The sequence below is a fragment of the Micropterus salmoides genome, unplaced genomic scaffold (genome assembly GCF_014851395.1).
Source record: "Micropterus salmoides isolate LMB-PRFRI ecotype aquatic unplaced genomic scaffold, ASM1485139v1 Ms_hic_scaffold_6, whole genome shotgun sequence".
Classification (NCBI taxonomy): Eukaryota; Metazoa; Chordata; class Actinopteri; order Centrarchiformes; family Centrarchidae; genus Micropterus; species Micropterus salmoides.
The window spans coordinates 25,345,478-25,371,190 of NW_024044348.1; the positions used below are offsets into that span (position 1 = coordinate 25,345,478).

The window sequence follows — 25,713 nt, forward strand, 5'->3', positions numbered from 1 at the left end:
CAGTTAAAGTGATTAAAGTTTGGATCACGGTGAAATGTTTACACATCGCTCACATTAAAGTTAAATTATCCATTTTTGAAAGAAACAAAGAAAGTCTTTGAAGGTAAAAACACTCATTAGGTGAGAATGAGCACAGACAGTTCCACTGCATAACAATGGAGGTCCCCTCTTGGATAGGTAGCTATCGTTTAAGGATCTAAGTCCCCTCTTGGCAATTTCTTTAAAAAGCCAAAAAAAGCAAATTTGCAGTAATATTATGTTAAAAGACAGTAAAAGTAAATTTTGTATTATATTTATTTTACTTAAAAAGGACTGGAAACACAGGTCCACACTTGGCAGTTTACTCCGACGGTGCACTGTTGGATAGGTACGCGTGTATGTGTGTGTGTGTGTGTGTGCGTGTGTGTGTAGGCGACCCATTCGTGAAATAGATATGGATTATTGATCATAGTTCTTTATGTGCTGCCAGCAGCCACACAGGAGAGCACCTAAATCATTACCGCACACTCCAATAAAGGAACTATATAGCATGTGTGAGAGTAAATCTGCGAGCATGTGTGTCTATTGTGAGAGTACACTCTCTCTATTGTGTCCTTGTGTGTGCACTTCTCTGCACCTGTGTGTACGTGTGTGTAAATCAGCTCCACTGTGCGTATATTTACTGTTGAGGGCTCCTGGGGTCCAAGCATGCAGCCCACTGCCTTGATGAATTACTTACTGTAAATAAGATGCCTCTATAGTTCATATTCCATTCTCCCTGTACATTTACAAGCATTTCAAATGCTCAGACCTCCTACCACTGCATTATTAAAGGAAACATGAGTGTATGGTATAAAGGTTCAGTAGGCTACATGGAATACCTATTCTTTTGTACTGGTTACTCATTTATCCTGATAAATAGGAAGAGGAAAACTACACATTGCACACTGTGGGATAAATGTCCCCACACAGAGTTATTATGTGAGCTGAAAACTGGAGTATGGTAGGTTGAATAATATGTGGTGGTCAGTGATGGTTCAGCGGCTCAGACCGCAGGGGCTGGACACACCATAAACTCTATGTTCTACTCAGCAGCACCTCCCATTGTCACCAAAAAAGTACAATAACCATATCCTCAATCATTGTATACAATCATGAGAATCCAAAAGGTTTGCTGAGCTTCTCTTTATCTAAAACAGAGTGTGCTGATGGGTAATTATGCTTTGTGCATCTCATCAAACCAGTTATGGTAAGAGAGCCACCAAAATTAGTTCTTTATCTGAGCTATTGCACACAGAAAAGAGATGTAAAGCATGATGAACTATTTGAATGTCACAATGCCACAAGCTGGGAGGTGACAGTTGGTGTGTTGTGTAATTTTGTCCTTTTTGAACGTGTAAGATGTGCTTGGTGGGTTTTGTTTTTTGTCTGTCTGCAACCTTACCCCCAGCATCAAGCCTATCTAACCATATCTTGTGTTTAATAAACTGTGTGAAAATCCTTCTGAGCTGTGTTCTTGTCTGCATCTGGGTTTTGAGCCACAAAATCCCTGACATTGAGACAAGATTCCTGCATGTTCACCTGGCTAATGCATTTACATGGATGGCATTTTGGCTAATGTAGTCATTGAAATAAATTATGTTTTTGTTTATTTGTATGTTCTTACACTTGTCCCATTTAGATTTTCCCACAGGCACAGCCAGAAGGCTGAGATGCTGTCTCTACATTTTGCCATAAATTTGATTAAATTACCCTGGATGAAATTTTAATGATCCCTATGGGGATATTAGGTCATCACAGCAGGAGAGAAAAGGATGTGGATAATAACAGGACAAAGAGAGTACTAAGGATAATACAGTAATGCAGCAAATCAATAAAAACACAATATCAGACCATGTTTCCGTAGAACACCTGCTCCTGAGATTGTACCTGTGAATGAGGGACTTGATGAATGTGATATCAGATTTCCCCAGAAAGATGGGATTTAGAAAAAAAACACTTACATGCTTATTCTCACTCTCAATCTCTGCTCTTTCTCTACACTATAGCACTTATCCATATCCCTCTTTCTCTCATCATAGAAAAAGGTAAAAGCTAGCTCATTCATCTTCATTACAACACAAACACCATTTCCCTAGCATTCACTTGCCCCATCTGTCTCTCTTACATTTATTTTATTTTTCCATCCTTTTCCAACCACATGCTACAGGCAACCAAAAAGTTTGTATGAGGAGGATGAAAAGAGAAATGTTTGTGTGTCTGTATATGTGTGTGGTCCTGCCTGCTTTTATCAAGGGGATATACACAATCTGTAAAACAATCAAAATGCTTACTGCAGTAGAGTGGAGAAGAGAGAGAGGGCCTGCTCTTTCAGGATGAAAGTGGGGGAAAAAATTGGGGGAGAGGCAAGTGAGCAAATGAAATAAAGTGTTTATTTATTCTACATTAGCGATATGAATACAGAAACAGAGAGAGTGTGTGTGTGTGTGTGTGTGTGTGTGTGTGTGTATGTATATATATATATATATATATATATATATATATATATATATATATATATATATATATAGCTCCTGGATAGCTCAGTGGTTAATGCAACTGACTCTGGTACAGGTGATCGTGGGTTCCCGGGCGGGGGTATCCAGGTGGTCCTTAATGCTACTTGCCTACATCAGGCATGAGAGAAACCGCAAATACAAGACGTCACCCGGGTCAATAAGGTCCGCGTCAGGTGATAGGGAGCCCCCAAGATCCCCAAATACAACGACCAAGATTGCCAAGGCTAAGTGATAAACAAGATGTGAATGCAGAACTACAACAGTGATCCTAGAGATGCTCGGCTATAAGATGAACACCACAAACCACAAAGAGCATTACGCCCCATGGAGGAGAAGGCTAGAGGCCAAGATCAAGGCAACACGAAGAGAGGTTAGTCAGCTCTCAGAGCTACAGGAAGGGGCTACCTAAGAAATACAACAAGCTGTGCTGTCGGTCGTGTTTTAGTTTAGCACCTTATGAGTTTTGGTCAAGTTGATTATCTTATTTTGGTCTGTTGTGTTTTGGGGTTCTGTCTTGTCTGTTGTCTTGTGTCTAGTTCACTCTGTTTTGATTTAGGTTTCTCTGGGTTTTGGTTTCATGTGTTAGTGTTACTCCTGGTCTATGTACTTCTGTGTAGGTTGTTAATTTTGCCCCATGTCTGCTCTGTGTTCTGTTATTAGTTCTGTCTGTTCTCCCCTACTGTCTTTCTGCCTGCCTGCCTGCCTGCCTGCCTGCCTGCCTGCCTGCCTGCCTGCCTGCCTGCCTGCCTGCCTGCCTGCCTGCCTGTCTCTCTGTTTCCCCCCCTGCTGTCTCTGCCTGCCTCTGTTTTCCCCTGCTGTCTCTCTGCCTCGTTAGTCCTGATCCCGGTCACCTGTGTTGCTCCCGCCCTGCTCGTCCCTGGTGTTAAATGTTTGCAGTGTGTTTTCAGGCCTTGTCCGGTCATTGTAGTGTGTTCACACTCAGTCTTGTGGTTTGGAAGAGTGTTCTGTTGGCGTCTGGATTACCTGCCTTTTTGGACTTTGTCTGCACCTTTTAGTGTACGCCTATGTTTTCCGTAAGTGTTAATAAAATCCCAGAACTCTATCTCCTGCTCCAGTATCTTGTGTTTGGGCTCACCTCCTCTGCGCACACCCACCAAATCGTGACAAGTTGTCGATACCTGAGGCTCTGGAGACTGCCAAAAAAGACTTACCGCTCTGGCTACCCACCTTAAGAGATACAAGGGAGAAGCAGAAGCCAGGAGAATAAACCGGATGTTCTCCACCGAACCATCCAAAGTGTACTCTCAGTGGCAGGGTAATAACACAAGATCAGAGAAAGAGGCATCCCACAACACCAATGCTAGTGGATCTAAGAACAGATCACAGCAATCTCCCAGAACAAGATCCAGTAACCATTACAACGGCACACATCCAAGAAAGAGTGGCAGGTATGAAGAGCTGGATAGCACCAGGCCCTGACATGATCCACACCGGTGAAGAACACACTGGCTGAAGAAACTAACAGCACTCCATGAACGCCTGGCAGCACAAATGAACCAACTGCTGATGGATGGGACCCACCCAGAATGGTTAACCCAAGGACGGACAGTCCTGATCATGCTGCAAGACCAGGCAGACCAATCTGTGCACCGCCTGGATTGACTACAAGCAAGCTTACAACTCAATGCCACATACGTGGATACTGGAATGCTTGAAATGTACAAGATCAACAGGACACTAATAGCCTTCATCAGAACTCAATGGGGCTGTGGAAAACAAGTCTGGAAGCCAACTCAAAGCCAATTGCACAAGTCACCTTCAAGTGCGGCATTTACCAAGGTGATACGGGGTGGCAGTGGCGCAATGGATAAGACTGTGCTTTTGGTGTGAGAGACCCGGGTTCAATCCCCCATTGTGACCCATCCACCATTGTGTCCCTGAGCAAGACAGGGACACCCTAGTAATCCCTAGTTGCTCCAGAGGCGTGCGACATGTATATCAATTGTAAGTCACTTTGAATAAAAGCGCATATGCACATAATGCACTATCCCCGCTGCTGTTCTGCACAGGCCTGAACCCCCTCATCACAAAGACTGGCTACGGATACCGGTTCTGAAGTGGAACAACCATCTATCATCTCCTCTACATGGATGACATCAAGCTGTATGCCATCGACTCACTGATCTACTACAATTGTGGCCGTAAGGTATGAAAAAGAGGGAAAATGATCAGAACCGAGGGGGTTGAACTACCAGAAGGCCACATTGCAGATGTACAGGACAGCTACAAATAGGCTAACGGAAAAGTCAGCTGAATGGGAAGAACAAGATCTGAGCCATCAACACATATGCTCTGCCAGTCACCCCAGGTTTCGCCCCAAATCCAGCACCCTGAGACTGTACACCACTGTCCAGGATGAAACAAGAAAGATCCAAGAGTACATCAGGAAGGGCTTAGTGGCTTAGTTTATACCTCAGGCAGCAGACAAGCCACTGCACGGCATGTACCACAGACAAATAGAAGAAGTGGCTGATATCAAGAAATGCTACCAGTGGCTGGAAAAGGCTGGACTAAAGGACAGCACAGAAGCACTAATCATGGCAGCACAAGAACAGGCACTCAAGATCAATAGAGACTGGGGTCACACCACACCAGGCAGGACCCCAGGTGCAGACTGTGCAAGGTGCACTGTGCAGTACAGTACATAACAGCAGGGTGTAAAATGCAAGCAGGAAGTGCGTACATGGAACGCCATAACCAGGTAGCTGGCATAGTGTACAGGAACATCTGCCATGAGTATGGGCTGGAAGTCCCAAGGTCAAAATGGAAGACACCTCCTAAGGTAGTTGAGAATGAATTTCAAGATCCAGACTGACAAACTGGTGATGGCTAACCAACCAGACATCGTGTTGATCAACAAACAGCAGAAGAAGGCTGCAGTGATAGATGTGGCAATCCCAAGCAACAGCAACATCAAGAAGAAGGAACACGAGAAGCTTGAGAAATACCAAGGGCTGAAAGAGGAGCTAGAAAAGATGTGGAAAGTAAGAGCAACAGTTGTGCCAGTGGTAATCGGAGCACTAGGGGCTGTGACCCCCAAACTGGGAGATTGGCTACAGCAGATTCCAGGTAAAACATCAGAGGTCTCTGTCCAGAAGAGTGCAGTCCTAGGAACAGCTAAGATTCTGCGAAGAACCCTCAAACTCCCAGGCCTCTGGTAGAGGACCCGAGCTTGAGGATGACACATTCCACCCCGCAAGGGGTGAGAGGGGGATTTCTTTTACAGGTGCTGGTCATATAATTAGAATATCATCAAAAAGTTGATTTATTTCAGTAATTCCATTCAAAATGTGAAACTTGGATATTATATTCATTCATTACACACAGACTGATATATATTTAAAAATGTTTATTTCATTTAATTGTGATGATTAAAACTGATAACTAATGAAAATCCCAAATTCAGTATGTCAGAAAATTAGAATATTACTTAAGACCAATACAAAAAAAGGATTTAGAAATGTTGGCCAACTGAAAAGTATGAACATGAAAAGTATGAGCATGTACAGCACTCAATACTTAGTTGGGGCTCCTTTTGCCTGAATTACTGCAGCAATGCGGCGTGGCATGGAGTCGACCAGTCTGTGGCACTGCTCAGGTGTTATGAGAGCCCAGGTTGCCCTGATAGTGGCCTTCAGCTCTTCTGCATTGTTGGGTCTGGCATATCGCATCTTCCTCTTCACAATGCCCCATAGATTTTCTATAGGGTTAAGGTTAGGCGAGTTTGCTGGCCAATTAAGAACAGAGATACCATGGTCCTTAAACCAGGTACTGGTTGCTTTGGCATTGTGTGCAGGTGCCAAGTCCTGTTGGAAAATGAAATCTGCATCTCCATAAAGTTGGTCAGCAGCAGGAAGCATGAAGTGCTCTAAAACTTCCTGGTAGACAGCTGCGTTGACCTTGGACCTCATAAAACACAGTGGACCAACACCAGCAGATGACATGGCACCCCAAACCATCACTGACTCTGGAAACTTTATACTGGACCTCAAGCAACATGGATTCTGTGCCTCTCCTCTCTTCCTCCAGACTCTGGGACCTTGATTTCCAAAGGAAATGCAAAATTTACTTTCATCAGAGAACATAACTTTGGACCACTCAGCAGCAGTCCAGTCCTTTTTGTCTTTAGCCCAGGCGAGACGCTTCTGACACTGTGTCTTGTTCAAGAGTGGCTTGACACAACGAATGCGACAGCTGAAACCCAGGTCTTGCATACGTCTGTGCGTGGTGGTTCTTGAAGCACTGACTCCAGCTGCAGTCCACTCTTTGTGAATCTCCCCCACATTTTTGAACGGGTTTTGTTTCACAATCCTCTCCAGGGTGCGGTTATCCCTATTGCTTGTACACTTTTTTCTACCACATCTTTTCCTTCCCTTCACCTCTCTATTAATGTGCTTGGACACAGAGCTCTGTGAACAGCCAGCCTCTTTAGCAATGACATTTTGTGTCTTGCCCTCCTTGTGCAAGGTGTCACTGGTCGTCTTTTGGACAGCTGTCAAGTCAGCAGTCTTCCCCATGATTGTGTAGCCTACAGAACTAGACTGAGAGACCATTTAAAGGCCTTTGCAGGTGTTTTGAGTTAATTAGCTGATTAGAGTGTGGCACCAGGTGTCTTCAATATATAACCTTTTCACAATATTCTAATTTAGATACTGATTTTGGGATTTTCATTAGTTGTCAGTTATAATCATCACAATTAAAAGTAATGAACACTTGAAATATATCAGTCTGTGTAGAATGAATGTATACATTATACAAGTTTCACTTTTTGAATGGAATTACTGAAATAAATCAACTTTTTGATGATATTCTAATTATATGACCAGCCCCTGTATGTATATATATATATATATATATAAATACATGAAAAATAATAATAATGACGAAGAAAATGTAGTTTTATGTAAATTTACTTCAGTACAGATCATTTTATAAAAATATCAGAGATAATAAGACATATTTTCTGACACTCATGCTTCAAAATATACTTTTAATGTTCCATCATAGATGAACTTAAATGAAACTTGGCTAGAGTAATTAATGGAATACAATGGAGTGTTTTGTCAATTTTTATTGTAGCCAATTTAGCCATTTTTATATTGTACATTGTTGTGTCTGAGTGTGCACTGCTGGCCGGTGAGCAGCTACCCTGGGGCAGTTGGGGATTAGAGTACTCCACCGATTTAGCATTGCACTCCTATAACACTGTCGTACTCATGATGGACAGTATCAGAGTCTGTGCAGCAGAGCCAGCGATATCATCTTGTTTATTCCACACATTCCTCTTCCTTGTCAAAACCTGGCACTTACATTACCCACAATGGAACTTGACTTGTGCAGCTTCCTCTGGAGCCACAAAAGGCTTTATAATTGTTTTCCACACATACAGTGGTACTCCCCAACACCTGTAAACAGACTGATGTATAAAATCAATGGAATGCCACTTTAAGGGCCTTGCTAAGGGGCACCATAGTGGTGGTAATAGGGCTGGGGCAAGTGCTGCTCTTTCACTTTTTCTATCCAGATTAAGCCTGCTGGTCCAGGGATCGACCTGGTGACCTTCCGGTCACAAGCTTCTATAACCTTTAAGCCACCACTGCTGTCCTAATTAATCCTAAGGATATCCAGCTAAGTCTGACTGTTTGACAGAGGAGATTTACCACAAACATATTGTAAACCTTTGTATGTCTGTGCGTGTTGTATCTCACAGCCTGTTTCTGTCTCTACAAGATATGAATAACATACACATACTCACAGGCACAACAAACAGAAACACGGTAAATTAGGAAAGCTAATCGGACCATTGTTAAAATCAGTATACACACACACACACACACACACACACACACACACGCACACGCAGAGGCACACCATACTGTATAAACCTGTTTTCAATTATCTGCTTGAAGGACAGAGGGAGGGCAAACAGACAATGTTAGATTTGTTTTCTCCTGCGAGAGAGACAGCGAGAGTGAGAGAGATACCTATCCCCTCCTCCACCACCACCACTAAAAAAACCCCAAAAGTAAAGAATTTTTCCTGATTTAACTTTACAGTTTCTGACAGTTATAAGGTAACGTAACGGCAAATGTGACACAGTTCAGTGTGTTACAAAAGGACGTGGGTTTCTGTGTTTCACTGCTGTCTGACTTCATCTATTGGTTTGAAGCTTGGACCTTCAGTTTATGCCCACCGGCATCTAGGTCAGTAAATCAGACTGACTTACCAGGTTTACCAGTTTCCATATCCACTGCTGTACCATTAACAACTATAGTCTATTATGATGTGTTTAATACTACTCACATTTTGCTGTCTTTGTACTTGTACTATTAAACAAATTATAATTATGTCCCCCTGTATACATATTATATTGTATATATAGAAAGAATGACAATGCATTTTTGAACCTTGAACCCTTCACCCTTTCTATGTGTGTGTGACAGCCAGTCTAAGTTGGTGTCAAATGGGGCAAACTTCAAGGGATGGATTTTTGCCTAATCACAAAAACTTTGTTAATCAAGAATTTAACAAGAAATTAATTAATATACTTTTGAAAATGTTTGTCATGCCTTCATCAGCTCACTGATCCCAGCCATTGTAGCAACCTGGGATATTCCCACTCCGTCCATCAGTCTGCCTTCTTCTGACTGAATCACTGTTTTCCATTTGTCCTAGACCTCTTGTGGGACCAAAAAGAAAAAGTCCTAATAAATGTAAAATGTGGAAGTTGTCACCTTTTGCTGATCCAGCAAGATTTTAATGTCAGCTACACTGGCAAAGAGGTCGTTACCGCTCTCTGTCTACCTCTGCGTCCTCCCTCCTTTCATCTCTCTTCTCTGTCTCATGTATTAGGCTATCTCTGAAGGTGACTTTCATTTAATTTAACTTTAATTAAACGGAATAAGACCATACCAGTGTTGCTGTTGGTAGTGTTTCTGAAGAGTTAGATGATATTTCCCATAAAGCCAATTGATTCTTGGTGCAGAGTTTCTACTCAAGCTCTACTCACTTTTAGACACAACACGTTTGTTTTCTATTTCATGTTGAAATATATTTCTCATTTGTCCTGCGTTCAATCATCTGCCATTGTTAGACTTTCTGATGCTTGACTGTGAACAGCAATCTTTTATGTTTTGTGCAATACAACAGTAAAACAGATCTCCAACCAAATCAAATTCTTTGGCAAAAAAATAAAAATGCAGTGTGGAGACTGCTAGTCGTGTATGTCTCAGAATTAATGTGGTCCTAAGAACTTGATGTTTAAATGTCAAACGTCGCCCCTATAATAAAATATTCTATACCTTCACTCCCACCCTTCTTCCATCCTCTCTGTCTAATTCTCTCTCTTTCACATCTTTCACTCTAATTTCTCTTCATTTTCTCGTTTCTACTTCCATTCCCATTTTTTGATCGTCTCTCTGCTCAACTCCTCCCCCTTCTCTTCCTCTCTCAGGGGTGAGTCTAAACGAGGGTGATTTATTATCGTGCTCTGTTTCTCCTTTCCTGCTGAAACACCATTACTGTCAAAGTCACAGCACAAACACATTTTACACCTCACAACACAGATACTAACACAAACTATTTTGATGATCACTTAATCGGTTTGTGTAATTTTTTAAGAAAAGAATGTAAAAACTCTCCGATTCCAGCTTCTTACATGTGAATATTTTCTAGTTCCTTTAGTCCTCTTTGACAGTAAACTGATTATCTTTGTGTTGTGGACATTTCTTTTTACTATTTTCTGACATTTTATAGTCCAAACAACTAATCGATTAATTGAGAAAATTGTCAACAATGAAAATGGTCGCATCCCTAAGAAATACAGAACACATACTTTCTCACACACACACACACACACACACTCCTCCAAGCATGCACTCAGAATTTGAACACTATAGCTCATTTTTTATTATCCAAAAAAGTCTAATTTTGCAAAAGAGAAATGCTCCTTCACATTTGAAAACTTTCACTGTAATTTCCAGAACGACTGTCCAGAATATATAACACCTCTTGTGCCTAATTTATTTTATTCAGCAATATAATAGTAGTGGTGAATATGCATCAGAGAAAGTGTGAGAAACACAAGAGAAATAATAGGGAAAGAAAGAGGCATAAGAAATCAGCAGAGAGAGAGAGAGAGTAAGTGTGTGTGTGTGTGTGTAATAAGAGAGAGTGAATGAGAGTGTAAGAGTGAAGGGGTACTGGGGGCTTGTGACATAGAGTCCCCAGAGTCCTAATTATCACTGTATGAATTATTACAACTGTAGAACACGTCCATGCACACATGTGAACACACACACACACACACAAACACACACAAACACACACACACACACACACACACACACACACACACACACACCTCTGGATCTCCCCTGCAGTCTCAGCTCCCTCCATACACCTCTAGACCACATATCACCTGAGGCATTTTCTCCCTCCTACCATCTTCCTCTCTTGTCTACTCCTTCTCTTCCTGTCTCCTCCTAAAACCTTTTCTATTATCTCCATTTTCAATTTGAGTCACTTTTACAGTTTGCGTCAAGTTAACAAAATACTTTATGTCTGCCTCAATCCAGTTTCAGAAGATATTTCCCTCTCAATTAGGGATGGTTATGTTTTTATAATTTAAGAAATATCGCCAAGGTTAAGTTTTTTATTTCAGCCACAGATCTGGAGAAACTCATCAACGCTTTTATCTCCTCCTGCCTCAACTATTGTAACTCCCTACAAACCCGTCTCAGTCAGAAATCATTTAATCTCCAACATGTAGTCCAAAATGTTGCAGCTCAACTTTTAACTCACTGCAAAAAATGTGACCATATCACCCTAGCTTTAGCATCCTTGTACTAAGCTGGCTGTTTCTTTTAGGACTGATTTTAAAATTATTTTTTTAAATTAAATTATTACTGGCATGTCTTATTTCTCTGAGCTTTTATCCCGCTATGAGCCAGGACACTGACTGAGATCCTCTGGGGGGGCGCTCGCTATTCCAAGGTCTAGGATAAAAGGAGACAGGGCCTTCGTTGTCAGGGCCCCTACACTCTGCAACAGCCTACCAGAGGAGATCGAGCTTGCAGAGTCTGTTCTTGGTTTTATCTCACTTCTTAAGGCTCATTTACACAAAAAAGATTTCAATAAGTGATATTATTCTCCATTGTTTGTACAGTATATTGACTTGTTTATGTTTTATTTATTGAATTCAAACCACTATGTGATGATTTATTTATTTGTCATTTAATTGTACATTGACTTGTTTTATATTTTATTCATTGCACACCACTGTGTGATTTTTTTTTAAATCCAACTTCTATCGTCTATGTTTGACATTGATTGCTGTAAAGCACTTTGTTACCTGTATTGAAAATTGCTATACAAATAAAGCTATTATTATTATTAAATCCAAGAATTCTAAGTTTAATATTGTGTCCTTGTTGAGAGCTCTTCTGGGGGAAAACAAACTTCATAATGTCTCTTTGCAGTTTTAGATTTTAACTGACACCTGCAAGCTATTAAGAAACCATTCTTTTCAGCTTTAATGAGCTGTAAATAAAGGTAAAGGTATTAAGCACTACGTATATATATATACCATATATATATGTTCAGAAGGTCTCTCACTCGGCCCATAGACTGCACCACCTAACATGCATGCGCAGTCTTTGGCGCCGTGCATGCAGCCCTCATGTCACCCCGGACCAATGATATGTCAGGAATTAAGTGCCTCAATCAAAGAGACAGTTTTCAGTCTCCCCGCTTTCAGTTGCAACCGTTCAGGAGGACACTGTTGTCACATCTTTTGTCTCTAGTTCAGAGGAGTTTTGCTGGACTTCTGGATAATGCTTCATTCATATTCTGGACTGTGTTTTCTTTTCCTTTCCATATTCCGTGTGCGTCCTTGAGAATTACCACACACAGTTAACACACCCACACATACACATAAACATATACTCATACTAGATTTCATTCTACAATAAACAAGTTGCAAGAAAAGGAGTGTGAGAGCGTCATTGGATTGGGAAGATTACCAACATCATCTTAATCGTTCTAACCGGACAAACTGTGGGAGGTGCACAGCCACAAAGACACATGTCAAGTTTGGGGATCAGAAGTCAACACCTCTTTTATAATATATATAGGGTATAAATTATTATTGCTAGTCTGAACATGATGTCTGGTCCTATTTGAGCTTTTAAAGTCTGACACTGTGGCAACCTCTTCAGACATAATCAAGACAACATTTGGCATTATTAAAAGTATGCCGAATTAGTTATTAGCAGGTCATGTTTTAAATCTACCCACTGAGCTACAGACAACTATCACTAGGTTACCTTGATGCGACATGATGGTTCTCAGTTAAATTTCGAATTTCTAAACAGTTTACAGACATTTATTTCCAATGGACTTTGGAGAGTTCTGACTCCAGGAAGGAGTATGAATTGTGATCGTGGATTGTCTTTTACCTCACGCAATATCTTTGCCTCATATCGCTTCTTCCCCACTCCCTTCAACTCTCCCCATGGGGGAGTTAACATGTCTAGAGCAAACTCCCTTGTTTGTGGGTATAAGTAGATTTCCTGACACTTTACAGTATAGTGTCATTTCATCCATCCTTAATTTTGGAATCATAATTTGACAATTACCTAAATTACCAATCATGAAAGATATAAAAGTCACTTCATGAGGTTCATTTTGTTACTCAAACAATACATACTGTCTCGTGTTGTTTTCTGTTTTAAACCCAGATGATTAAGATTAAGATGATTAAGAACACATAGACATGCACTTTTCCTGGGGTAGATGCAATATAGCAATATAGTCTGAGGTTGTCCATGCTGAGGAGGAGTGGAGTGGGAGAAAGTAGAGAGCAAAAGATAAATAAATAAAGCAATTAAATTAAAACAGAAAGGAGAGGAGCCTGCATGTTCATGTTGAACACAGTATCTTAGAAGTCAGATTTTGTCAGTGGTTGATAGCTAACAAGGTCACGCTACAGTAGCTAGCTACAACTACAAGCAGATAAATTAAAATGTTTCAGTTCCTGTCTGTCAGACTCACATTAAGAGGCATATTCATCTGCATGCTGGTTGCCTGTTGTCATTTGGTATAATCATATGATACCAGAATTTATTTATTCACTTTCTGTGGTAAAAGTCCTTGTGGGAGAAGTAGCTCTACAGACTGTCATGTGTGATTGCAAGGCACACACACACACACACACACACACACACACACATATACCCCTCTACAGGTAGCTTACCTGGTACGGATAGAGTGTAACTCCTCCATTGGTTCGGTTCAGGTGCTGATGGGCCTGCAGAGCTGCTGCATTCAGTACTGCCCCACTCCCGTTATTACTGTTGTTACCACTAATACTGCCAGGGCTGTTTACCCCAGTCACTGGTTGAGCACCAGCTTTTCCTGAACTGGGGGAACCATTCCTTCTGTCCATCCCACCTCCAAGCCCCAGGGAGCTGGGTTTGGACCCGAGTCTGTGCCCTGGGCCTTGAGGTTGTGGGTTTGTGGGAGCACAGCTGGATGTTTGCCCCACCGAGGGACTCCCATGGCTGGATGGTCCGTGGCTTGGGCTGGGCGTAGGAGTCTGGCTGGGGCTTGGAGAAGGTGACTGGGAGGACGGGTGAGGAGGATGTGAAACGGCAGCAGCTGAAGAGAAGGAGGAAGGAAGAAAAGGAGGAGGCCAATCCCGTGATCCAGGACCTCCTGGTGCTCCGGGTGCTCCCATTGGACCTGGAGGTCCTTGAGATCCATATCGTCCAATCAGGGATGTAGGGGAAGAGGTGGGAGACAAATCCCACTGGTCGAGAGTAAGGACGATGCGCACGGCTTCCTGTTTGAGCTGAGTGAGGTGAGTGGCGCAGACATCACAGCGACTGTCACGTTCGTTCCATGCCCGCCGAGAACTGTTGGGTACCTGAAGCTTATCATGAAGGAGGAGAGAGAAGGAGGGATCCTGGAAGGAGAGAGAAAGAGAGAAAGACAGGTTTTAGACTGCTGATGAGTGAGAGCAAAATTAAGCAAGAACGTCATGTTTAGAGCTAAGAAAACCTGGAGGAGAGGAGAGGAGAACAAATGATAGGCATGTTGAACAAATCCTGACTATGAATATTTATTAAAAATCCAAGAAGCGGTGCCCTGTAGCCTGGGGGAAGATGTGTAACGAGAGACACACCAAGAAAAGGATGAGCAAAAGGAAGTACACACATAAAAATGCACACACACACACACACACACACTATATCCTTATGGTCGAAAGGGTAAAAGTTTCACAGAAGCTGCAAGCAAAGACAGTCCTGTTTGTAGACTTTTGCTACAGTGCAACCTGACATTGTGTTTGTTCAGCACTTTTAAATAATGTGTGAATATAAGAGCTAAAACAGCAGTCATTTTTTTCTTCATACCAGAGGTTACTTGCTTCAGTGCATCAGTTTCTTGCAATGAGAAATTACCAATTTATTATTTCCAATAAAAAGGTAACAAAAACTCTTTGATGAGGATAGAACAGCTCCACGATAGTGACATGAACTATTTCATTCAGGCCTCAGAAAGAAGTTATATATAGTATATCTTAGATGTTAATGTCAAACATTAAATGGCAATGTAGTTTTAATCATTATACCTAATGAAATATCAGCTAATGTCAAATGAAGCAGCACTCAACAAGTAAACATTCCCTGACATTTTGAGTCACATGCTGCTCATCTTTAAAACCCTTTTTTCTATTCTTCTGTACTTCAATTGGTAAAACATGACACTAAGTGCAAATGGTCTACTTGCAGGAAGATAAAAGGGCACTTTTGTGAAAAACAACAAAACACCACATTGGTTTCAGACTCTTTGGGCTCTATTTTAATTGCGCAAGCACAACAGCGCAAAGACTGTGTGGGGGAGTCTCCAAGGACACCAGTTATTTGGTTTATGTATTTGCAGCAGTACAAAGTACACAAGGAGCGGGCGACGTGGAATAGTGATTGGAGGGTGTGGTGATTCGTAAATTCGCTCTCAGCCCTGCTCTGAACAATCTGAGCCAATCAGATTAATTTTAAACTAGTTTTAAAAACATTTTATTTAATTAATTAGTCCTTAAGCCCAAACATGTAAAAATGGATCTTATTGACAGTTAGCTGTATCATGACCAAAACATTTTACAGTGAACAGCATGCATTAACTGGTATCAAATACAAATGGCTTGTTTTCTTAGATATATAAATAAACAGTGTTGATATAATTATTATTTTAGAGGAGAAAATGGAGGAATGCAAAGGAATAAACTCAAGTAAAAGATTCTGACTGTTAAAAGACCAATGAAGCCAGAACCCCTCGCACTGAACATGACATTAAACACTCACATGACATTAAACACTCACACACCTAAACTAAAACTAATACCCGGCCATGAATCTATTGCCCCAGTGCATGCTGGGAGACTTCCCAACAAACCTACCTCATGTACCTGCAATAACATAATTAGCACTCAGCTAATTATATGAATGCTGATCATAGTTTCAACTCATTTTGCATTTTTTCAAAATAAGATTCTAGATGAATTCATCCAGTAGTAACAAACCAATCCTCACACTGTCTAGAAAAGGACCAAATTCACTGGATGAGAATAAACAGGATTATTTTAGCCTGATAACAGCATGTTAGCCTGAATTAGATAAGCCATGTTTGAAGAACGTGGCCCTTTGTGTCATTTGCACATGATTTATTAAAGGTAAACACAGTGGACGGCTGTGCATAATGTCACTGCGGCAGATTAATCAACATATCTGTCCTGCTGCCATCTGACTGTAGGGATTTAATGAACTGTAGGAGAAGGTTCTCATGTAGTATATAGCAACTGTGGAAAACAGATACTGTCAAAGTCACTCATATTCATTTGTAGATAAATGTTTTTCAAATTTTTGCTTTACAAACACATGATGACGCTGATTTATACACATCTACTGTTGCACGATATCTTGCTGAAACCTTTCTATGTCTGGTGCATTGGTTTTGTTCACAATCATTTCATTGTCAACTCTACCCATCAAGGCACAGTACTCTGAGGTTGTTCAAGAATATCTTTACCTGTGTAACCCATCAACAGCTTCTAAACACTTGGTGCACTTTCACCACATTCACAGATGTGTTCCCCCCCTGGGATGGACTCTAAACACAACAGTCAAGATAAAGCTGTAGTGAGTATACACATACTGTATGTAAATGTGGCAGAACATTTGACTGCTGTTACTCAGGAGAACTCACCTTTTCTGGTGAGTACAGACTGAAAGCAACGCAGGTTCCCAATTGATGGGTTTTTGTGCAACGTCATCACTGAGAAAGCAGCACTCTGTCTTTGCAGCGTATCAGTTAAATGGCATATCCATCTGCAGTATTGGGCAAATTTACTCAGCAGCGCATTTTAATATGAATCTCCTTTACTGAAACAATAATTAACCTGAGAAGTCAACAACCAGCCGAAGTGAAAACACTGCAGCCTCTCAGACCAGGGGATGCTGTATCATATAGGCTATGGATATAGGCTATTTAAAAATAATTAAATACAAAGCAGGTCCCTCCTGACATTTTAGCTAATGGCGTATTCATAACAGAATCAATGAGCATGATTTTTACGAAGTATTTTGTTTTTTAACACCACTGTCTGAGATAAAAAAAAGTCAAGAAAGTATCTCGACTTCAGAACTAACATTACTGTTTTGCACATGCATTTATACGTGAAGTTTTCAGTACTTTTACAAAATATAAAACGTTGATAAACACCACTCACTCCTGCCTAGTGGATGCTGTCCTGCTTTAGCAGATACTTCAACACAAAACTGTTCACGGAAGACAATGTTCTTTTCTTCTCTGAGTGTCACACAGCTAGGCCAAATGGTAGGACTCACTGTACCACAGTACAGCTCTGGAAAGGATGCCTCTCTCCCTTGTTCTTCCATTAGCCTTTTGGCTAGTAGCTGACTTGAACAACATTATGTCACGCATGTTCTCTTAATATTCAAAATGAAACACAAACAAACAGATACAACTCTGAAATGTCAGTTTATTATTAAGTCAACAAGAATTTACAAACAGTGCGTAATCTACATTGATTACAGTGGTTGACTACAGTCTTCTGACCGGCTACCAAAGCGCTTTTGCCCCCTGGCTACGCGCGCATCCAGTAGTCTTTAGATACAAGAAACCCGTCTATAGCACCCATATAAAAAAACAATAATGTATTTCAGATAAAAGCATGACACAAACCACAGATTTAATCTTCTCTGTTGTTTTGGATAAAATATCTCAACAGAAAATCATAATCATTAAAAAAATACTAAATGTAATGTTGGTCCATATTGTGTTTTTTTCTCTCTTCACCCCTCATAAGTCTCTCTTTCAGTGTTTGTCTGGTGAATTTGTGTGTATGCGTGTGTGTGAGCAATCATAGTGTGGTTTCTTGTGTGTGAAATCCGGATATTTGTCCAATTTGTTTGCGCAGTTATCTGTGCCTGTGTGCGTGACTGGATGTGTGTGTGCAGGTATGTGTTATGTGTGTGTGCATGTGCATGTGTTTCTCCAGACTAATTGGAGCCTCTTGCACAGAGTAAAGCCACTCTAAATCTCTTTCCATGACTCTCTGCTCTAAATATCAAAGTTAACAAGCAAAACACACGCACACACCCTGATACAGATCTGTGTCTAAACCTTCTTTGACCCCACTGAAAATATTTTTTCAAATTTTTCCCACAAAGCATTACGTACTTTATCTGACAAAAGGCCATTAAATAGATTTTTTTCCCCTTATAAAAGTCTGTCTTTACACGAGGCCATTGAGACTGATGGTGGGAATAAAATGAGTGTGAGCTAATTGTGCTTAAGTGTAGGTGTAGTGTTAGTGTATTTACATTGAGTGTGTGTCTGCTTAGGAGCCCTGTACTTCAACAAACCATCTGTGGTAGGTGGAGCCAGCTCACATGATAACTGTAATTACCGTCCTGCTTTCAACCAGCCTGCTTCTTCTGTAACACTAAAGCCAGGTATCCGTGTAGGCGCTCGCCCTTTTCTACACACGTGATTGTTACAGCTAAATGAGTGTATGATTACAATAAAAAAACATCACAAGCAATTTTAACTTGGGTTAGACAGTAAAGACCTTATCTGAACATGTACAGCCTCCACAAGAATGAAATGTACATTTCTATTGTTCTACATCTACAGATGACTTTCTGTGAAACTGCTTCCTCCTGATTGACTGCTATTACCTTCTGCATCTCAAAAACCGAACCATTACATTCGCTATCTTCTAAATAAAACAGGTGCAATGATGTAATGTCAGAATAGTAGGAGCATACAAACAATCACTAATTACACACGCTGACCAATACTAGTAGAAACAGCAAACACATGACTGTAAACAGTTGTTCATCCTTCTGGGACTTTTACTTGAATATCTCAGTACATAATGCCAGGAAAGAGGCTGTGCATGTACAGTATTAATCAAAGTGACTCTTTGTTTAGTGAAGCTTAATCAATGCATGAGTTATGGAGATGCAGCATTTGTGCGTGCATCCAATCAATAGGCATGTGATGGACACAGGTTATCGTTCAGCAGATTTAGACAAGACATAGGTTTATATAATGAACTGGTTTGTTTATCCTATTCCACATTTACAAAACAGCTTTACAACTTTACAAGAAAAAACAGCAGCCTTAAAATGTTGCCCAAATGTCTAACTAATTGTAATTTGTCTGAATCTGTGAGTGTGTGTGGTCAGCCTCCTTGGTGGCCCATATGCTCATAGTGGAATAAGCTTGTTGGCAAGAAAAAGAGAGTGAATGTAGCATACTGTCTGCCACACACATATAAGCCTCTATCAATAACAAGCCTGTTACCTTTCCTCAATCAATATACCGTCTGTGTGCGTGTGGAAGTGTGTGCACAAATGTTTGTGTGAATGTGTGTCCACACAAAGCAACATTTCATCTAAAAGTAAAATGCAACCTCTCAATGCGAGAGTGGCCTTCTAGGCCATGTCAGCAAACCACAAGACCACAAGATACACACACACACACACACACACACACACACGGCAGCAGCTCAAACCTTGGTGACAATCTGAGCGGTGTGCGTTAATGTGTGTGTATATTGGATAAAGACTACCTTGTTACTCAGGAAAACTAAGTAGCATAACTAATAGAACATGGTTTTAAACATATACATACTGTACACACACATGCAGGCAAGCAGACCAACACACACTCCAGGCTACATGAAATAAGCTACTAGTGTCTCTTTCTCTCTGGCCCCCTCTCTCTCACACACACACACACACAGACACTCATTAAATGTCTGAGGCCAGAGCAGACTTGTTTCATCCAAGATGGCGCTTTCTATAGCTGCCTCAGCCTTAGGTGCGCTTTGTTTGTTTTTGTGTGTTAACTCAGTTTTCGGCTGTGATTTCCGGAGCTCTTTCACCAGAGAAGAGCTCATGAACATCAGGGGAACAATTTTCTCGCGTCATCAGTGGAATTATTGGACATTTTGATGAAGGGCTCTCTCGTTGTTGTAAGCCGAATGAAGCGCCGTAATGCGGCATTCAGACCAAACGCGAATTTTCTCCTCGCGACGCTTTCCTCGCGTGAGTACATTCGCTGCAAGTGTTCACACACAAGGCGAGACGGCGATTTTAACGCGATAACGTGAATAAACACAACTTGCCATTACTACAGCTGTATGAACCCAAAGTAAACATAAATAGCAATAAACTGATTAAACTGATGCCAAAATAACTACAACATGATGCAGATTTGTTAAACATATGAATTCATGCTTTGTCAGGTCTGTCAGCAAGACAGCAGGAAAACAACTTCTAAAATGTTTGTTTTCTGAATGGAGTTTGGATCGATCAGGGCTATTCTATGCTAAGTTGGTCACAGTAAAGTACAATGATAGCTGGAATAAAGTTACAGACACATGTTTTCTGAACTCACCAGGTAGTTCAACTTCCGCGCTTTCTTTTCTCCAAGTAATGTCCAGTTTTTATATAAATATGAGGTTGTAGTCCGACAGAGCTAACGAAGCTAACAACAACAGTGGAACCGGAGCTTCACTTAAGGTAACTTGCCTATGGGAGTCAAAGAGATAACGCACCATCAAACAACAAACTGAAAGAGTAGGAGACGAGCGCTACAACATGTGCAAACCAATGCACATGTAAACTCGCAAGCCCAACAGCTTCGTGTGCAAAGATTTAGAGAGAAGCACTGACTTTCACCATATTATGGAAAAAAATATGGAGCAATGCTATAAAACAGATGAGATTTTGCTGTGGATGTTTTTCCTATTTGAAGGATTTTTTATCAACATTCTGTAAAGAGTTAATTTAAAGGTAATGTTTCATGAAATCACACCTTCTTACATTCTTGTTTATTGTTTTTCATCATAAATAACATCTATTCTTCTTGCTGCAGTCACTGTGTACAGTTTGCAACTGGTGCAAGTGATCAAAGAGTCCAGTCCTTTGAAGGGTTAGAGTTAAGCCACAATCCTCCAATCAAAGCCAAATCATAGTCCTGCTTTTCTTATTTGGAAAGATTTGGAAAAAGATTTTTACCAAAAATGTGTAGAAAAAGGAACATTTCATGTCTCGTGGCTTCTTTTGACCCCTCCGTATCTCCATGTCACACACACTCAAACACACACTCACAGCAGACAGGCGACCAAAGGAGCAATAAAGTGGACACGGTGTATGGTCCTTCAGACGAGAGCCTTGTTGTTCCAAATTAGCTGAGATTTGGGGAGCAGCCAAGCTGCTTGATTGGAAAAAAAAAAAAAAAAGAGGAAACGGAGAGCTGTGTTTTGGAGAAGAGAGAATGAGGGGGTCGAGGAAAGAGAGATGGAGTTTTTCCTAATACTGGGCATGGCAATTACTTGAATACACATGCACAAACACACACACACACACATCCATTTAACATCATTAATAAGGTATAAATAGCCTACACACACACACACACACACACGCACTCTCCTTCTCTCCGTGCCCTCTCTTTGACCCTAAGTCTGTATTGCTCTTCCCACTAATGCTTCCTTTTTGTTATTTGCAGCTCATCTTTCAGTGCAACAGGATAACTTTGTGTTTGCTTACATTCCACTGGTCCAAACACACACACACACATTCTCTCTCTCTTTCATTAGCGTTGTATTATATTGCCAGACAAGCTTGAGTTCAGTCAGTCCAAAACCATCCTATAGGGGTTTCATGTGGAAATGTAACTGGAAGCAATTTTTGTTTTCCATATCTTAAAGGGTTTTACAGTATCATATTTACAATAGAATTATTACTAAAATAACATGATTTAATAAGATTGTGGTTAGATAAGAATGTCTCATTGTTAACCTTTATATTTCCAGCTCTACCCCCTTTTCGTCCTTCTTTCACCACATGTAACTGTCTCTTCCAGGCATCTCTTCACCTCTGACTTCATCAGTATTCTGTGAGTGACTCAATCTGTCTCAGCACCACAGATAGTCTATGATGAGTGTATGTGTGATTCATTTCCTCCTACAGGGGCAGACAAACACAGCCTCAGCTCTTCTGGATGAAATGACTGACATAAAGAGAAGAAGAGAGACGGCGTCCAAGCTAACTGAACAGTGACCTCGGGACTCTTAGTGTGCTGACAATCAGTCTGTGTAGCAATGACGACTGTGTGTGTGTGTGTGTATGTGTGTGTGTTTTTGTAGACTAGACACAAGGATGCTATTACAGAGATTTGATAAGAAAAGACAGCTCACCCCTCTTTGTCCCTTACTGTTTTAGTGTGTGTGTGTGTGTGTGTGTGTGTGTGTGTGTGTGTGTGTGTGAGAGCTCACATCCCTTTCATATAAACACACACACACACACACACACACACACTGAATAGACAAACACACACTGTCCACCACTGACTGAAGTGTGGGATTGCAACCCACTCTCATTATCATCCCCTTATCTCTCAAACCTTTGTCATTCACTTGTTTTCACTTCTACTATATTTAGCACCAGTGGCATGACATTAAAAGCTGAGGAAAAAGAAGATGGCAGATCAGAGAGAAATGAAAGAACGTGGCAGAAAAGAAGAAAGGACAGGAGAGGAGGAGCACATTTTTAGTTGGTTTTAGCCAAAATGACGCTGGTTTATTGGCAAGTGTGTGTGTGTGTGTGTGTGTGTGTGTTTGTTTGTGTGTGTGTAATCAGTTCCAGATGAGTGACCAAGGAAGGTAATCCCTCACCTCCCCCCCATACTCATTTACCTCCTCTCATCTCTACTCATTCATTTCCCCAGTACTTGCTCCTGTAAACACTGTAATACACACTCTCTCTCTCTCTCTCTCTCCCTCTCTCTCTCTCTCATACACACACACACACACGCATTTCTCAGCAGGTCTGCGATCAGTGAATTCATGCAGAATAGATGCAGACGGTCTCTTGCACCTGCTCTGACAGGACATTCACACACGCACAGCAGAAGGTAAGAGTGGGACAGAATGATAAAGGAATGATAAAGAATTAAAAATGGACACCAAAAGAAAGATACTAGTGAAAATACTATAAATTGTGTGTGTGTTTGACTGTGTGTCCATCAATTGTGTTGGTGGTCCATGATCACACATTGGTTTCATGATGGAGAATGATAGAGAATGATAGAGAGAGAGAGTGTGTGTGTGTGTGTGTGTGTGTGTGTGTGTGTGTGTGTTTGCGGGAATGGGTGAGTCTGATGTCTGTGCAGGAGCAAGGTCAATAACACAGAGGTTATAAATGACATCGCACACACACACGCATACACACACTTAGGACAAATGTTAGACTGACAGAGGTCAAGCACATGTGTCTCTTGCTCCAAAACACACTCAGTCACTCTCAATCTCACTCTTGTGGTGTTTGTTTCTCACTCTCAGCTTATGTAATATTTAGGGCCAAATGTGAATCTGTCAGCTTGAGACGAGAATACACATGCAGAGACAACTAGTTCAAATTCCACCAATGACTACAGCTACACACACAGGCTTTCATCTGACAGTCTGCCTACAGTCTACATTTTTGAGTCTTTGAACTTTTAACATCTGCTGTAGAACCAACAAAGAAAAAGTGAAGCTGCATCTTGGTTATAGTGAAGAAGACATTAAGGTACTGGAGCTTTAAAAGCTGCCAGTCAAGTCAGTTGTATGTCGTCACTCCAGTCCTGGTGCCACTTCTACGCTCTAGCCTTTTGATACCTCGTTCTCTGACCTCTTGTCTCCTGTCTTTTCTTTCTCCCCACCAGGTCCACTCACCTCCGTCATCCAGTCAGTCAGCTGGGCTCGCCTACTTGCCTTCTCCCCTCACCTCGCCTCCGCGGCGTTCCCCCGGCTTCCCTCCACGCCCACTCCTCTCGTCTCGGCCTCCTGCCCCCTCTCGGTTGCCTCATTTGAACCTCTCCAGCCCCGCCATCTCCTTGGCCCCCACGCCCACGTCTGCCGGCGTCCAACTTTCCCCTTTTCACCTCCCGTCTCTCCTCTCCCTTTTTTCCCTCAATAAACCTCTTTTGCAAACTGATAAGCGTTGCGTTTGGGTCCGTTCTGTCCGAAACCACAACAGAACGATCAAGCCATCATGGACCCAGCACGCTCTCCCTCTCCCCCCGCCTCCACCGACCCCACTCCTCTGGAAGTCATCCACTCTGTCGCCTTTCAGGGGGCAGTGCTCGACCAGCACGTGGCCCGTTTCCAGGCGGTGTTGGACGCGCTCTGCGCGGAGGTACGGCGCCTCGGGGCGGGCCTTCCTGACCCCTGTTCCGCACAGCCGCAGTCCCCCTCTCGATCCCCGCCTCGCTCCCTCTCCGCGGACTTTGCCCCGTGCCCCACCGCTGGCGCTTCCTTTTCCCGTGAGTCCCCGGTCTCTCACCCAGACAAGTTCTCCGGCGTTTTGGGTACGTGTGACGGTTTCCTGGTATAGTGCGCCCTGCTGTTTAAGAGGCAACCAGTAACATTCCAGTCCGATGAGGCCAAAATCTGCTATATCGCTGGGCTGCTCCGCAACCGGGCCCTCGCCTGGTACGCAGCGGTCAGCGAGGGTCAGCCCCACGTCCTCTCCTCTTACTCCTCCTTCGAGGAGCAGGAGATGCGGAGAGTCCCTCGCCTTCCACCTGATCGGCACTCCTGGCAACACCTCTGCTGTCTTGCTCACCACCTCCTGAGCCCATGCAGTTAGGCCGCACCCACCCCCCCCCGGAAGAGCGCGAGCGGCGCCGGTGAGTGTTTCTATTGTGGAAAGCCCGGCCATTTCCTGTCTGCTTGTCCCGTGCGCCCAAAAGTACCGGCTCACCAGTAGGGTTGGGGCTACTGGCGAGCAGAGTTTCCTCGCCCCACCCTCGAACTCTCCTCGACGCCTCCCTCTCCTGGGGGAGTGCGACCCTCCCTCTCGGGGCCCTCATCAACTCGGGCGCTGACGAAAATTTTTTAGATCTGGAAATCGCTCGTCAGCTCAAGGTCCCCCAGGTTTCTCTTGGAGCCCCCCTTTACGCCACGGGCCTTAATGGCCAAACCCTCACCACCGTCACCCATCGCACCCCGCCATTAGTCCTTGTCACGTCCGGGAACCACCACGAGTCCCTCGCCTTCCACCTGATCTCCTCCCCTGCTGCTCCTCTGGTCCTCGGTCTCCCCAGGTTAGCCACCCATAACCCTAATATCGACTGGTCGCGGGGGAAGATCAGGATCTGGAGCTCCTCCTGTTATTCTTCCTGCCTTCTGTCTGCTCGAGCCCCCGGTAATCCTCCGCGGCCTAGCCCTCTTTCTGTCCCTCCCGACCTGTCCGGTGTCCCGCTTGTCTATCACGACCTCGATCAAGTTTTTAGTAAGGACCAGGCTCTGTCTTTACCCCCCCACCGTCCCTATGACTGCTCCATAGACCTCCCGGACACGCTTCTCCCTTCAAGTCACCTCTACAACCTGTCGTGTCCGGAGAGAGAGTCTATGGAGCAGTACATCAAAGACTCTCTGGCTGCCGGCATAATCTGCCCCTCTTCCTCACCGCTAGGGGCTGGCTTCTTTTTTGTCGCTAAAAAAGACCAGACCCTTCGACCATGCATCGATTACCGGGGGCTCAACGCCATCACCATAAAAAATAAGTACCCC

At 42.5% G+C, this 25,713-nt stretch overlaps 1 protein-coding gene across 1 annotated transcript in view; it reads right to left on the reverse strand.

The window, feature by feature from the left end:
* Positions 1–25,713, reverse strand: part of kif26ba (kinesin family member 26Ba) — a 109,896-nt gene that overhangs the window by 64,719 nt on the left and 19,464 nt on the right. Inside the window, exon 3 of the mRNA XM_038701644.1 lies at positions 13,813–14,523. Coding sequence (XP_038557572.1) covers positions 13,813–14,523 — 711 coding nt within the window. The remainder of the gene's footprint in view (positions 1–13,812; positions 14,524–25,713) is intronic.